Source organism: Dipodomys merriami, unplaced genomic scaffold (assembly GCF_024711535.1).
Source record: "Dipodomys merriami isolate MVZ:Mamm:240054 unplaced genomic scaffold, mDipMer1.0.p SCAF_44, whole genome shotgun sequence".
NCBI lineage: Eukaryota > Metazoa > Chordata > Mammalia > Rodentia > Heteromyidae > Dipodomys > Dipodomys merriami.
The window spans coordinates 436211-450107 of NW_027206002.1; the positions used below are offsets into that span (position 1 = coordinate 436211).

At 39.0% G+C, this 13897-nt stretch overlaps 1 protein-coding gene across 6 annotated transcripts in view; it reads right to left on the bottom strand.

The window, feature by feature from the left end:
- Positions 1-13897, bottom strand: part of Rapgef6 (Rap guanine nucleotide exchange factor 6) — a 149734-nt gene that overhangs the window by 122332 nt on the left and 13505 nt on the right. For all 6 annotated transcript variants that reach the window (XM_069993676.1, XM_069993675.1, XM_069993679.1 and 3 more), the window contains exon 2: positions 1147-1217. In XM_069993676.1, coding sequence (XP_069849777.1) covers positions 1147-1217 — 71 coding nt within the window. The remainder of the gene's footprint in view (positions 1-1146; positions 1218-13897) is intronic.

Below are 13897 nucleotides of genomic sequence, written 5' to 3' on the forward strand. Positions count from 1 at the left end.
CTAGACCTAGAGATAGGAATTTCTCATAAGTAATCTCAATAATCATTCAAGCCCCAAGGCTAATCCTGGTGCTCTCATGGGAGAGAAAAACCCATTTTCAGTTTATTGAACATTTGTAACAGGTATTTAATACTATTTTTGCTGCCATGAATAAACTAAAAGCAAGAGGAAAGCCTGGCACTTGTGCTTACATTTTATGTCTGTCTTCATTCTATTAATAACATTTTTATTGCAGGAACTAAAACTATCCCTAAGGAAAGCAGTCTTGCAGGACAGACTCTTCCCTAATGAGGATAATTACCAATAATGCTCATATTTCACCTTGATGTGGGAGAAATCAGCTAATGAGAACTAGATTATTCCTCTCAAGTGGTGACAGTGGTTAACAACTTCTCTTAAGCCTGGGAAAATTAGAACTGAGATAATGTCCAGCCAGGCTATACCTGTAACCAGGACTCTTAAAACTATGCATACCACTGTCCTCTATTTAAACCTAATAAGTCTGTACCCCAAAGATGCCTGAAGATGAATGAAAGTGCCATATTTCCATGGGATCATGCCACATAATCTCTTTCTCTATGGTGTTTCTTTTCCTGTCACTTTCACAAAGTTCTCATCTTGCATGATTTTTCTCACACAAGCAGCAAGGACTGAAACTAACCAGCAGGGCTAAATTTCTGATAATACCATGTCCATCTTAAACATGTAACATAATATCAACTCAAAGTAAAAAAAAAAAAAATAGAGGGCTACTGTTTTTAACTAACCAGCACATACTCAGAGAGCACTGAACTCTGCTTTATTTTTATTTTTCTTAAACTATGAACAGTCTTTCTTGGCTCTTTCTTGCTGAAAACGTACTTCAGTAGAGAGGCATTAAATGACCACCTAAAGTCAAGCAGCTACCCAGTTCATTAATTTAACATTACCATGATTTATTGTATTCAATGTATTAGATTGTTTTCCCCAAGACCCGACCCAAATCAACCCCAACTGATATAAAACACAGGAAAATTACGCATCTAATCTGTAAGTATATTACAAGTGTCTAAAACAGGAGGAGGCTTGTAAAAAACTTTTAACAGATACCTATTAATAAATAACTACAGAGCATATACTGTGTGGTTAAATAAGGCACATACTTACCTCAGTTGATGTTCCCTGAGATTTGATAGTATTTCCATTCCATGAAGGTAAGAATAAATAGTATTTAAGTCCTGTGGAACAGAAAGGTTTTTAGATTACTTTTCATGTTGGCATTTAAGAAAAGTAATGATGACTCACAATTCTGATTGTAAACACACAATTATTTACTACAGAGCTACATTAAGTATGGAAGAGTCACAGTAATCTCTCAATTACAAAAGACCGGAAAGGTAAAGAAGATCCCTTCTACACTCATGGCTAAGGGCCACTACTCAAATGCTGTATTAACCATAATGGGTTAAGCAAACACATCTATCTGTTAAAAGCTTACTAAGTTGACACTGAAGATGATTTTAAGTGTACAAAAAGGATAGATTAAAAGAAGAAAACAGGCTCACGCCTATAATCCTAGCTACTCAAGAGGCTGAGATCAGAGGATATTGGTTCAAAGCCAGCCCAGGCAAGAAACTCAGTGAGACTTCGATCTCCAATAAACTACCAGAAAAAAAAAAACCAGAAGTGAAGCTGTAGCTCAAGCTGTAGAGCACTCGCCTTGAGCTGAAGAGCGTAGGGATGGTTCGATCTCCAATAAACTACCAGAAAAAAAAAAAACCAGAAGTGAAGCTGTAGCTCAAGCTGTAGAGCACTCGCCTTGAGCTGAAGAGCGTAGGGATGGTGCCCAAGCCCAGAGTTCAAGCCCCATGACTGACAAAAAAAAAAAAAGAAGAAAACACAGTAGATAAAATAGGTCTATAAAGTATCAGATAAGCTGATTGATAATAGTTTATATTTGATAAAGCAAATTATATTTTCAAAGATGGCCACAAAGATATTTCTCATGTCATATCTACACTTCTGCAACAGAACCTTGTCACTCCTCCATCAAAAACTGGAATCTGTGTGCTTTCCTGGGTCAGATTTGTGACTTGCTCTGACAGAAAGGCTGCATAACTTCTGAGATTTTAATACAGTGAGACTAGCAACATGGTACAGAGATCCAAGCCAGTCTCAGAGAAAGAAAAAGGCTCCCCTGTAATAATACCAATGAGATGTCAACTTAGACAAGCCATCCTACCAAGTGAATGGAACTGAGAACGATCCAGTTCAAAGGTCTGTGGGACAAAAGATGCAACCATACAAACAAAATCTGCTAAATGGAATAATATAATCCTGGCAAAAGCCTGGTTTACAATAAATCCACTGCACCTAGAGATCCATCTAATAATGGTTATTCTTTATCCCCTGTATATACTTGGAAGTGAGAGTAACTTCCACAGTGGGATCATGACCTGTTTTATACTAAGAGCTGGGCAAATGGAAGCCAAATGAAAACATCTGAAGTTACCTCATCCCCCTCCAACAAACAAACAAGACAGCAAACAACTCTATGTAATTTGTGGGGGCCTTGGAGAAAATAAAACCCTTGTAAAATGACTGTGTAAACTACCATAGACTTAATCCTATTCTAGCAGTGATCACAGACATATTCTCTCTCAGACCTACATATCATAGCTACTTGAGAAGTAACCTCCTGAAGATATTTGGCTAATGAATTTTTTCCATTCTAATTACATTTTATCAGAAACAGTTTGCATTCACATGGGGGCAATATTAACGTATGACTTTGGGTTAAAGCTATTCTAACTTTCCTATTCTGTCATAACAGTCTAAACACATCTAGATCTCCTCACCTACTACACAGATGGCCTCATGCAAATGAACAGAAGTATAAGCCCGTGGTGGTTGGAACTTTTGGTGTACTTGATAGCATGCACATGCTCCATAGATGCATTAAAAGACTCAAGACTTGACACTTAGAAATTTCTAAGGCTACACTGTGTGGGATATATGTCAGAACATCCCATCCAAAGAAAAAGACCAACTGCTGGGATTTGAGCATTAGCTCAAAGTGGAGGAAAAGGGACTGAACTCACCATTCTCATAAAAAGGTACAGGCTTCTGCACTGCTGAAGCGGCTATGTGGCCAGCCAGGACAGAGCAGTACTACACAGAAATAAGGATCCATTACCTCTGCCTATGTTGCTCCTGTAGCACATGTTCCCTATGTCTACTGTCAGTAATTTATATGGGGTTAAAGAGTATATACTTTTCTGTGTTACTAACTCCCATTAGGACTGAGGGGCCTGTATCATTGGAGTCAAGGGGAAAGCTGCCACAGCTTCCTGGATCTGAGTCTGGCTTCCGGGACACAGCTGCCTCTAGGCATTCTTGAGTCCTTGTCTTCCTCCTCCTAACCAGGGCTGGACAGTGAGAAGGTGGCAAGCCTCGAGGCTTGCTGGTGTTGGGCCTGAGCAAAGGTAGTATGTGCTGAATGGTAACAAGTAGTTAGGGACAAGATTCCTCTTGGATGTTGACTCCCAGGGTTGGGGAAGGCTCTGTGTGACAATGTAAATGTGTATGAGCGAAGGCTTGTGGGATCTGTGAATTAGCAAGCTACAGCTACTGCTCCAGCCTGACCAGACAGACAAATAAAGGAGTTGTCTTGGCAGTCCCTCTCCCCCAAAACTGCTAAAAATAAATACAAATATATAAACCATGTTCTCTCTATTTTTCAAATAGAGAGAATAACAAAAACTAAAAGACAGTGACAAATGTGAGGGAATAAACAAATGAGATGGTTCATATGATTAGCCTACCTTACTGCCTGGTGACATTTTGAAGTGATCTGTCAGTTGAGGAGTAGGAAGTAGCTAGAATTTACACAGCAGGAGGTACAGGAAAGGGTACTACTCAAACAATGGGTTCCAGAAAGCCACAGAAATTCTCTTTGGAGTGGGTAGTAATGATCACATCCAAATATCTAAAGTAAGGTTAAAAAAAAAACCAAAAAACTCCTGAACAGGCAGGGTGTGGTGGTGCACAAACAGAAGCCAAACAAGATTCTAAGTTAAAGGGCTAGCCCAGGCTACATAAGGAGTTTGAAGCCAGCTTGGGCTAGCAAAAAACAAAATAAAGCCACAATCCAAAGGCTTATGCCTGTGATCCTAACTACTCAGGAGGCTGATATTTGAGGACTACAGTTCAAAGATAGCACAAGAAGGAAAATCCCTTAATTCCTATTAACCACCAAAAAGCCAGAGGAGAACAGAGGCTCAAGTGGTAGAGTGCAAGCCTTGAACACAGAAGCTCAGTAACAGCACCTAGGCCCCAAGTTCAAGCCACAATCATGTGGACAGGAGAGGGCTCCAGAAAAAAGGATTAACTGGGCCAAAATGTCAATGTTGTTAGATTAGTGGAACAATGACCAAAACTTTCAGAGACAGGAAGAGCTCCTTTTCTCAATCAGCCAGACTATAAAACTCACACCATTCTTCCTGGAATATTCAGAATGCTTTGGACTCAAGAGAGTCCAGGCTAAATAGTACTCTAGTGCTAGACAACATAGCTCAAAGCAAGATCCAAAAGTTGGCTTCCTAGTTACTTAAGGCCCTTTCAAACAGTTACACTTCCAAACTGCTTCCAAGTTACTTGAATCAAAAATATCTTTCTAGCAACTTCAAGATAAAATTCACAATTTGGAGCACCAAATCAAATACTCTGGATATAAAGAAACAGGAGAAAAAAAAAGAGCTAGACTTAGAAGGAAAATAAATCAAAACTGACTTCCCAGGCATAGTAGTATATACCTATCATCCCTGAGGAGGTAGAAGGATCAAACTGGACTACATATAAAGATCTCTCAACAAACAGAAAATGAACAAGAAAAAAACTCAATTACTAAGGCAACAGAATTAGCAAAAAGACATTTCAAAGTTTATTTTATATGTATAGTCCTTATTCTAAGATGACACAAAGAAGAGTAAACATGTAAGAGGCATTTTTTTAAAAATTAGGGCTAAAGGTGTAACTCAAGAGATAGAGTGCTTGCCTAATTTACACAAGGTCATAGGTTAAATTCCAAGAAAGAAAGAGATGAGCAAGAGGGAACAAAGATACTATTGAAGATTTTTAAAAATGCACAAAAAGAAACATACACTGGGTAAGACTAACAACAAAGAATGGTGTTAAGACTAATAAGGACAAAAAAACAGAAATTAAAAACAAAAAAGATCAAATATAAACAGAGTACCAATGAGCTACATGGGCTAACTTTGTTTAGCCTAACAATTAGTCACAACTTGGGGGACAGAACAGTAAAAATTGTATAATGGTAAATATTCTCCAAATTTGATGAAAACTATAATCCCACAAATAATCTACAAAGCAAGCACAGGAAATCAGAGGAGGAACAGATGAAGTGGCTCATAGCGATCATCTCAGATACTTAGGAGGCAGAGATCAGGAGGATTATGGTTCAAACCAGTCCAGGCAAAATGTTAGCAAGACCCTCATCTCAATTGAGTACTTACACCTGTCATCTTAGTTATGGGGAAGGCATAGTTAAGAGATTCTAGGCCTGCCCAAGCAAAAATGCAAAACTCAATCTGAGAAGTAAAGCAAAAAAGGGCTAGAGAACCTGCTTGCTTTCACATTATAGCCAAACTGCTTTAAAAGTAATAGAGAAGACTAAAACAGCAGCAGAGAAAGAAAACAAATTACATAAGGAGAAACGAGAATTAAAATTACAGTGGTTGTCAAAAATAACTCAATCTGGGCTGGGAAGTTGGCTCAGTGGTAGAGCGCTTGCCTTGCATGCCTGAGGCCCTGGATTCGATTCCTCAGCACCACATACGCAAAAAGAAAAAAGCCAGAAGTGGCGCTGTGGCTCAAGTGGTAGAGTGCTAGCCTTGAGCTGAAGAGCTGAGGGACAGCACTCAGGCCCAGATACTTCAATAGTATCTTTGTTCCCTCTTGCTCATCTCTTTCTTTCTTGGAATTTAACCTATGACCTTGTGTAAATTAGGCAAGCACTCTATCTCTTGAGTTACACCTTTAGCCCTAATTTTTTAAAAAATGCCTCTTACATGTTTACATGTTTACTCCTCTGGACGCCCCCCCAAAAAATAACTCAATCTATAAGATGCAGAAAATAATATCATTAAAGACTGGCATACGGAGAGGGGGGAGATGAGGATTATGGATTGTGTATGCAAAGAGAGAATGATGACACTACTAACCTGAAATTCTATTCCTAGTCATAATACTCTTCAACATGAAATATTTTCAAATAAGTGACAACAAAATTTTGTCATCTGCAGACCTGCTCTACAAAAAAAAAAGTTAAAAGTCCTACATTAGCAGACACTAGACACTATGTTGAAAATGAACTATACAACTTGAGAGTGGGGACAGGAGGGAAAAAAAGAGAGAGGGAAGGGGTGACACAGAAGAAATGTGTTCTTTACCTGATTTATATAACTTTAACCCCCCTGTACCTCATCTTTATAATAACAATAAAAATATTTTAGAGTCCTTTATAATGGAGATGGGAATCCAGATCTAAACAAAGGAATGAAGAAAGCTGGAAAAGGCAAAGGTATTTTTTTCTAGTTTCAGTTATGTGTTCTTTACTGACAGGTTTTTTTTTTTTTTTTTTTTTTTTTTTTGTCGGTCGTGGGGCTTGAACTCTGGGCCTGGGCGCTGTCTTTCAGCTCTTCAGCTCAAGATGAGCACTCTACCACTTGAGCTACAATGCCATTTCCGGTTTTCTAGTGGTTTATTGGAGATAGGAGTCTCACGGTCTTTCCTGCCCGGGCTGGCTTTGAACCGCGATCCTCAGATCTCAACCTCCTGAGCAGCTAGGATTACAGGCGTGAGCCACCAGTGTCCTTACTAGGTGCTGGTGGCTCATGCCTGAAATCCTAGCTAGTCAGGAGGCTAGAATCTGAGTATTATAATCTGAAGCCAGCCCTGGCAGGTCAGTCTGTGAAAACTTGTTTTTAAAAAAAAATTTTAAAAATTCTTTTTGGCATTACTGGGGATTGAACCCATATACTTGTTTATGTGGTCAAGGCTGGCCAAGACCCTATCTGAAAAACAAGCTCAAATGAAAAGAACTGGAAGCATGGCTCAAATGGCAGAGCATTTGCCTAGCAAGCTTTGGAGCCTTGAGTTCAAATTCTAGTACTGTTGAAAAGAAAAACAAAACACCATTCTGATGTACACAAAACTGAGGGGTTACCATAACATAAGTAAGTATACTTCAGAAAGTGAAGATCTTGGGAAATTTTACACTTTATAAATTCAGAAATCCAAAAATAAAACAAAAGCTCTAGTTACTGTTTTCAATATTTCCACGCACATGTACACTACTTTTACATGAATCAATGTTGTGGTAATGCATTTCATGAAACCAAGTTTGCATCTATATAATGAATTAGAATTCTCTTTCTACACTTTAGTAACAGAAGTGATGCAAACATAAATATACAGCATAATGCAAAGTGCAGTATTAAAAAAGAACAAGAAAAAAGAAAACTGCTGATTTTTTTTTTTTGTGGTTGCTAGAATTGTTAGCTTTATTTAGAATTAAAAACAGACCAAACAAATTTCCAGCTTTCTTTGGTGTTGTTTCCATTCCCTTCACACAGTTTTTCTTTGGTAGTACTATTTATCTCCCTCCCCTCCTTGCCTTCCTCTCCCCTTTTCTGTCTTTTGCTGGGGATAGATGAAAGTCATGGGAAAACTGCTGATTTTTAAAATGGGAAAAACCATAAAGAAAATTCAACATTGAAAGTGTTTTGAAGGGATAGATAATGAGTGACTGCAAGAAAATAGTCTGCAAGAGCTCAAGACCATGAGCTATAGTTTGAGTCTTGAGCTGCATTGGAATAGCTGCTTCTTTTTCTTTTAGGGGCATGCTCTCCTTGGAGAATATTTTTCTTCATGGCACACTGCTCTTTAAAAAAAAATTCCTCTATGATTTGATATACACTGACATAAAAATTACTATTCCACTTTCCTATCTTCTGTGCCATGTTTCTACATAGTTTTTGGATAAGCAAAACTCCATCCCAAATGTACTTATATACAGACCACAAATTTGGCAGAAAGAATATTGGTGATGAAACAATAACACTTGTATAAATGACATATACATTATGATGTTTACCCAGACAATAACTTGACTGGCTCCTTCAAGCAAATGCTATTTTAATTCAGCAAAAGCCCCTGGAGCCAGGTGCCAGTGGCTCACGCCTGTCATCCTAGTTACTCAGGATGCTGAGATCTGAGGATCACAGTTCAAAGCCAGCCTGGGCAGTAAAGTCTGTGAGACTCACCGCCAATTAACTAGGAGAAAACTGGAAGTGGCCTTGTGGAGTGCAGAACTTCCATAACTGGACCTACTAGCTGAGAGTAGGCTAGCATTAAAGATCACTACAATTTTCCGAGATTCTCAACTAAACATATGCTATACAATTTCTTCTATTTTCATTTTCATGTGAGAGAATATCTTCAGTTCATCATTAAGAATGCCACTCAATACCTGGCAAAGAACTAGAAAGTAACTTCCCAGTTTTAAAGTCTGGGTGAAACTATCACACACAAGTCTGAGGTTGACCTTAGTTTTACTTGTTTTATTTCTCTGCCTGAAAAGGATAAAGTTTACCACTCAAGGTTCTAGAATCTCTTCAAGTATCTGAAAGTTCATCTAGTTATTCACCAGAAATCCACCCACTGCAGATGGACATCCTGGCCATATGAACATGAAGTTCCTTTCCCCACAAAATTCATAACATGACTGCATACTAATTAAAATATCTGCATTATTCCTATCCAGAGTTGACCCCAATTATAAATGACGAGATGGAAAGTTGTCTAAATTTTGTGAGACATGTTGTTTTTCTGACAACTATTTAACTCTGCATTTGTAGCATGACAACAGATAATAAGTAAATGAATGCCTGTGATTATGTCTCTATAAAATTTTATTAAGCTAGGCACTAGCGGCTAATGTTTCTAATCCTAGCTACTCTGGGGAATGAGATCTGAGTCATAAGGTTCAAAGCTAGCCTAGGCACAAAAGTTTATAAGATTATTACCTCCAATTAACTATCAAAAAAGCAAGAAGTAGAGGTATAATTCAAGTGGTAGATTAGCAGCTGTGAGCAAAAAAAACCCCAACAACTGGGAATATGAGGCCCTAAATTCAAGCCCCAGTACCACCTCCACCCCCATGCTAATTTATTAACAAAATAACGGTAGGCTAATTCAGCCTTCAGACAATACTTCACAAAATCTTTGAAATATATGATAAAAATTATCTACCAATTAAGATAAGCCATATAAGTTCTGGTAAAGATCTATCTCCCACATGGAAACTGAAAACACCCACTTTTCCTTCCTTTTCTTTACCTTTCTTTGCCATTACTTTTTCTTTCTGTTTTTTTTTTTTTTTTTTTTTGGTGGTTTTGAATCAAGAGTCTCCCACTTGCTAAACAGGCATCCTACCATTTTCCTTGCATTGGGTATTTTCAAGATAAAGTTTTGCTTTATGCCAGACTGGCCTGGACTACAATCCTATTTGTGCTTCCCTTTGTCACTGGGATGAAAGGCACACAACACTATGCTCAGCCATGGATTTAGATGAAGTTTTATATATTTTTATAACTGGGCTGGTATTAAGCCACAATCCCCCAATCTCTCAGAATTACAGGTCTGAGCCATCATCTGGACAGACTTTGTTTTTTTAAGCCTCCTGCATGACTAAATCATGGACAAATTATCCAAGTATTTACTACCCATCAGATAAATCACTGTTAAACTTTGAATCTGAGGCTAATGATACCAGCCTGGTGACAATGTCTCACACTTGTAATCTAAGGTGCATAGGAGGCCAAAACCCAAAGGACTGTAGTTCAAAGCCAGCCTGAGTAGAAAAGTCTGCGAGATTCCATCGCCAAAATAGCCAGCAAGTAGTCTGTCTGGAGGCTCAAGTGATAAAGAGTATCAGCTGACTGGGCACACAATCTGAGCATGTATAGGGAACCAAGTTTAAACTTGAATACCAGCAAAAAAGATAGAAGGAAGAAAGAAGAAGGAGGAAGCAGCAACAGCTAGTAATATCAAGAAACAAGCACTACACAGAACTCTACTTTGGCAGCTAGTGATACTAGTAAAGTCTGGCAACATATGCAGCATGTAGCACAGATGGCCAGTACTGTAAGCTGTGGGAATCACTATACAGTGCTATAGTAACTACAACAGATTATAATGACAAAAAAAGAATGGGCCATGGTTGCACAGCCCAAGACTGTTTCTTCAGTACTCCAAGCTACTCTGCAGCTCCCCCAAAATCCTTTTAACAGAATTCAATTTTGTTGAATACAAGTAACAACACTTGTAAGCCTGAACCAGCATCATCAACACTAGGGAACTTAGCATAAAAGAGAAAAAAAAAACCCACAAATTCTCAGGCCCAACCTGCAAATTTCTGGGAATGTGGCACCAAAATCAGTGGTTTAATAAGTCCTACCAGAGGCTCTTATGTGCTACAGTTTGAAAGACATTTCTGTATAGGTAGACTGTGTTGCTCTAGATTTGAAGACTGGAAATTATCACTAGTAAATCCTATGCCTTTCAATGCTAAGTCTTCAAAAGAAGGCCAAACAAAACACCTTTCTAGCTGGGTAACGGCTATCTATTCAGGAGGTTGAGATCTGAGGACTGTAGTTCTAAGCCAGCCCAAGTGGGAAAGTCTCTTATCTCCACTTAACCACTAAAAAAAGCCAGATGTAGAGCTGTAGCTCAAGTGGTAAAGGGCTACCCTTGAGCCAAATAGCTCAGGAATGGTACTCAGACCCTGAGTTCAAGCCCTAGAACCAGCACAAAAATTTTAAAAACATAATCAAAAAAAAAAAAAACCCTCCTAGACCAAAGGATATTTGTAGTAACAATCTGATTCTTTCCCTTATTTAATGTGGAGTGGGTGTGGCATTCAATTTATACAGGACAGCAAAGAGCTGTTGACAATGTAATATTAGGCTTAGAAAGGGGCTTCTTCAGACTTTTGTTCAAATTGCTTGTGAGACAGGCTTGAGATACTGCATTATATAAGGTTCTTGATGTGTTTTAAATCAATAAAATCTATTAAAAGCCTTCTCAGCCACTCCAAAAAAAGAGAAAGGAAAAGAAAGAACCCTGGCAGAGACAGAGACTGAAAGTCTTGGTAGTCACAAATTTAAACAGGGGACCCAAGGGGAAAACTAATAATTTAGGGAGAAAATACTGGGAAACTACTTTGTGGAGCCCAAAAAAGGGAAGTCATGAGGAAGATAGAAAGTAACCATTTAGGGTGTGATGATATCCCAGATAAGTAACATCTGTTTCTGTAACTATAATCATAAAGCCTGAGGAAATTATACAGGGATATTAGAACAAACATCAGGCAAAGATTAAGAATAAAATAATGGGTTTCACCTGAGCAGTAAGAAAGGTAAGGGGGTGGTGATGACTCAGAACAGCCATGCACTATATAACATCTCAGTCCACAACTGACCGCATATACAATGAGAGCCTGTAAGATGATAATGAGATGAAAGATTCCTAGGGCTTGATTACCTTACAGCTGTAGCAGTGTTGTAGTGCAATACATTAGCGCTGTATTTGCAATGATTCTAGAATAAACACACCCAGTGTGCTGCCATCTATATAAAAGTATAGCAGATACAATGAAAATTACTCTTACCAATTGAGGTATGTATACTATGCTTTTTATTGGTATTTTAAAGTTCACTTCTCCTTAAATTATATTGTTAAGTTTATGGCCTGGAGATATGCCTCAGACAGAGTGTCTGCCCAGCATAAGGCCTTGGGGTTCAACACCTAGTGCAAGTGTGAACACATGTGCACACAGACAGATAGACAGAGACACATACACACACAGTGCTCACTGTGAAAAATATTGTAAGGGAAGGGGAGACACTGTCCAAAAAGAAACATGCTCTTTGCCTGACTGATGTAACTGTAACCCCTCGATACATAACCTGTATAATAAAAAAAGGTTAACTATGTCACCTTACACTAGGAATACATTCATACCAGTTTGCTCCATCTGTCCACTCTATCAAGAGCAAGTGGTTTGTGTAAGTACTCTCTGTGATGTTCACACAACCACAAAATTGCCTAAGAACTTATTTCTCAAAACACGTCCCTGTCGTTAACAGATGTGACTGTACTTTCTAACGTGCGGCAGCCACACTCTCCCAGTGAGGCAGCTGTGAGTGAAGGTGGGTAAACAGGTGGCAAGACCGTTGCCACTGACCACAGAACAACTCTTTCTGTACCTCCCAAGCAATCCAGACCTTCAGCACGTGTGGAAACAGTCTGTGAACTTCCAATTGCATTTTGTTAAATGGAATATTAAATTCAGACTTCTGTACTATGAGAGGTTAATGATTCTTTTGAATATATATTTCTACTTAAGCTTATTTATTGTTGGTGCTAGTTCTGGGGCTTGAAACTCAGGGCCTGAGCACTGTCCTTCAGCATTTGGTGTGGGTTTTTTAAATTATTTATTTTTCTTTTTAACTTATATTAAATATAATTTTATTGCTTTGAAGGTGTTGTACAGAGGGATTATAGTTTCACAATTCAAGTAATGATTACATTTCTTTTCGGACAACATAACCCCTTCCTTCATTTACCTCCCTGAGTGCTTTCACGCAAAGCTAGCATTCTACCTCTTGAGCCACATTTCTACTTCTGGCTTTTTGGTGGTTAGAGATGGAAATCTTACAGACTTTCCTAACTAGGCTAGCTTTGAACCACAATCCTCAGGTAACAGCCTCTTGAGGAGCTAGGATTAGCCACTGGCACCTGGCTCTAACATTTCTTGAAACAAATGATAATGGAGTCATAACATACCAACACCTATGGGATAAGAGGGACATTTATAGCAATCATTGTCTTCACCAAAAAAGCAAGAAGGGGGGCTGGGAATATGGCTCAGTGGTAGAGCGCTTGCCTTGCATTCATGAGGCCCTGGGTTCAATTCCTCAGCACCACATAGGCAAAAAAGAAAAAAAGCCGTTAGTGGCGCTGTGGCTCAAGTGGTAGAGTGCTAGCCTTGAGCTGAAGAGCTGAGGGACAGCGCCCAGGCCCAGAGTTCAGGTCCCATGACCGGACCCCAAAAAAAAACAAAAACAAAAGAGCAAGAAGGGAAATGATGCTGTAGTTCAAACTGGTAGAGCACTAGCTTTGAACAAAAGGAGCTCAGGGACAGCACCCATGCCCCAAGGTCAAGCCCCAAGACTGACAGCCCTCCCTGACAAAAAAAAGTAGGAAGATCTCAATCTATCACTATCATCTAAAAGAACTGGAAAATAAGAAATCCAAGGAAAGAATAAATGAAGATGAGATGAAATGAACACACAAAGTAATACACAAGATCAGCAAGGGTACTCTTGTCCTGTTTCAGGATGGCACCTGACTTCAAACATACTTAGAAAGCTATACAGTAATCAAGTTACATGGCAGTGGCCATCAAAACAGACATGAATGAGCTGGGCAGTGGTGGCTCACGCCTGTAATCCTAGCTACTCAGAAGGCTGAGATCTGAGGATCACGGTGCAAAGCCAGCCCAGGCAGGAAAGTCCGTGAAACTCTTATCTCCAATAAACCACCAGAAAACCAGAAGTGGTGCTGTTGGTCAAGTGGTAGAGCACTAGCCTTGAACTGAAGAGCTGAGGGACAGCTCCCAGGCCCAGAGTTCAAGCCCCACAACAGACCAAAAACAAAAAAACAAAAAAAAAAAAAAACAAAAAAACAGGCATGAATGGTGGCAAACACCTATAATCCCAATAGTTGGGAAGCTAAGGCAGGAAGATGATAAATTCCAGGATAGCACAGA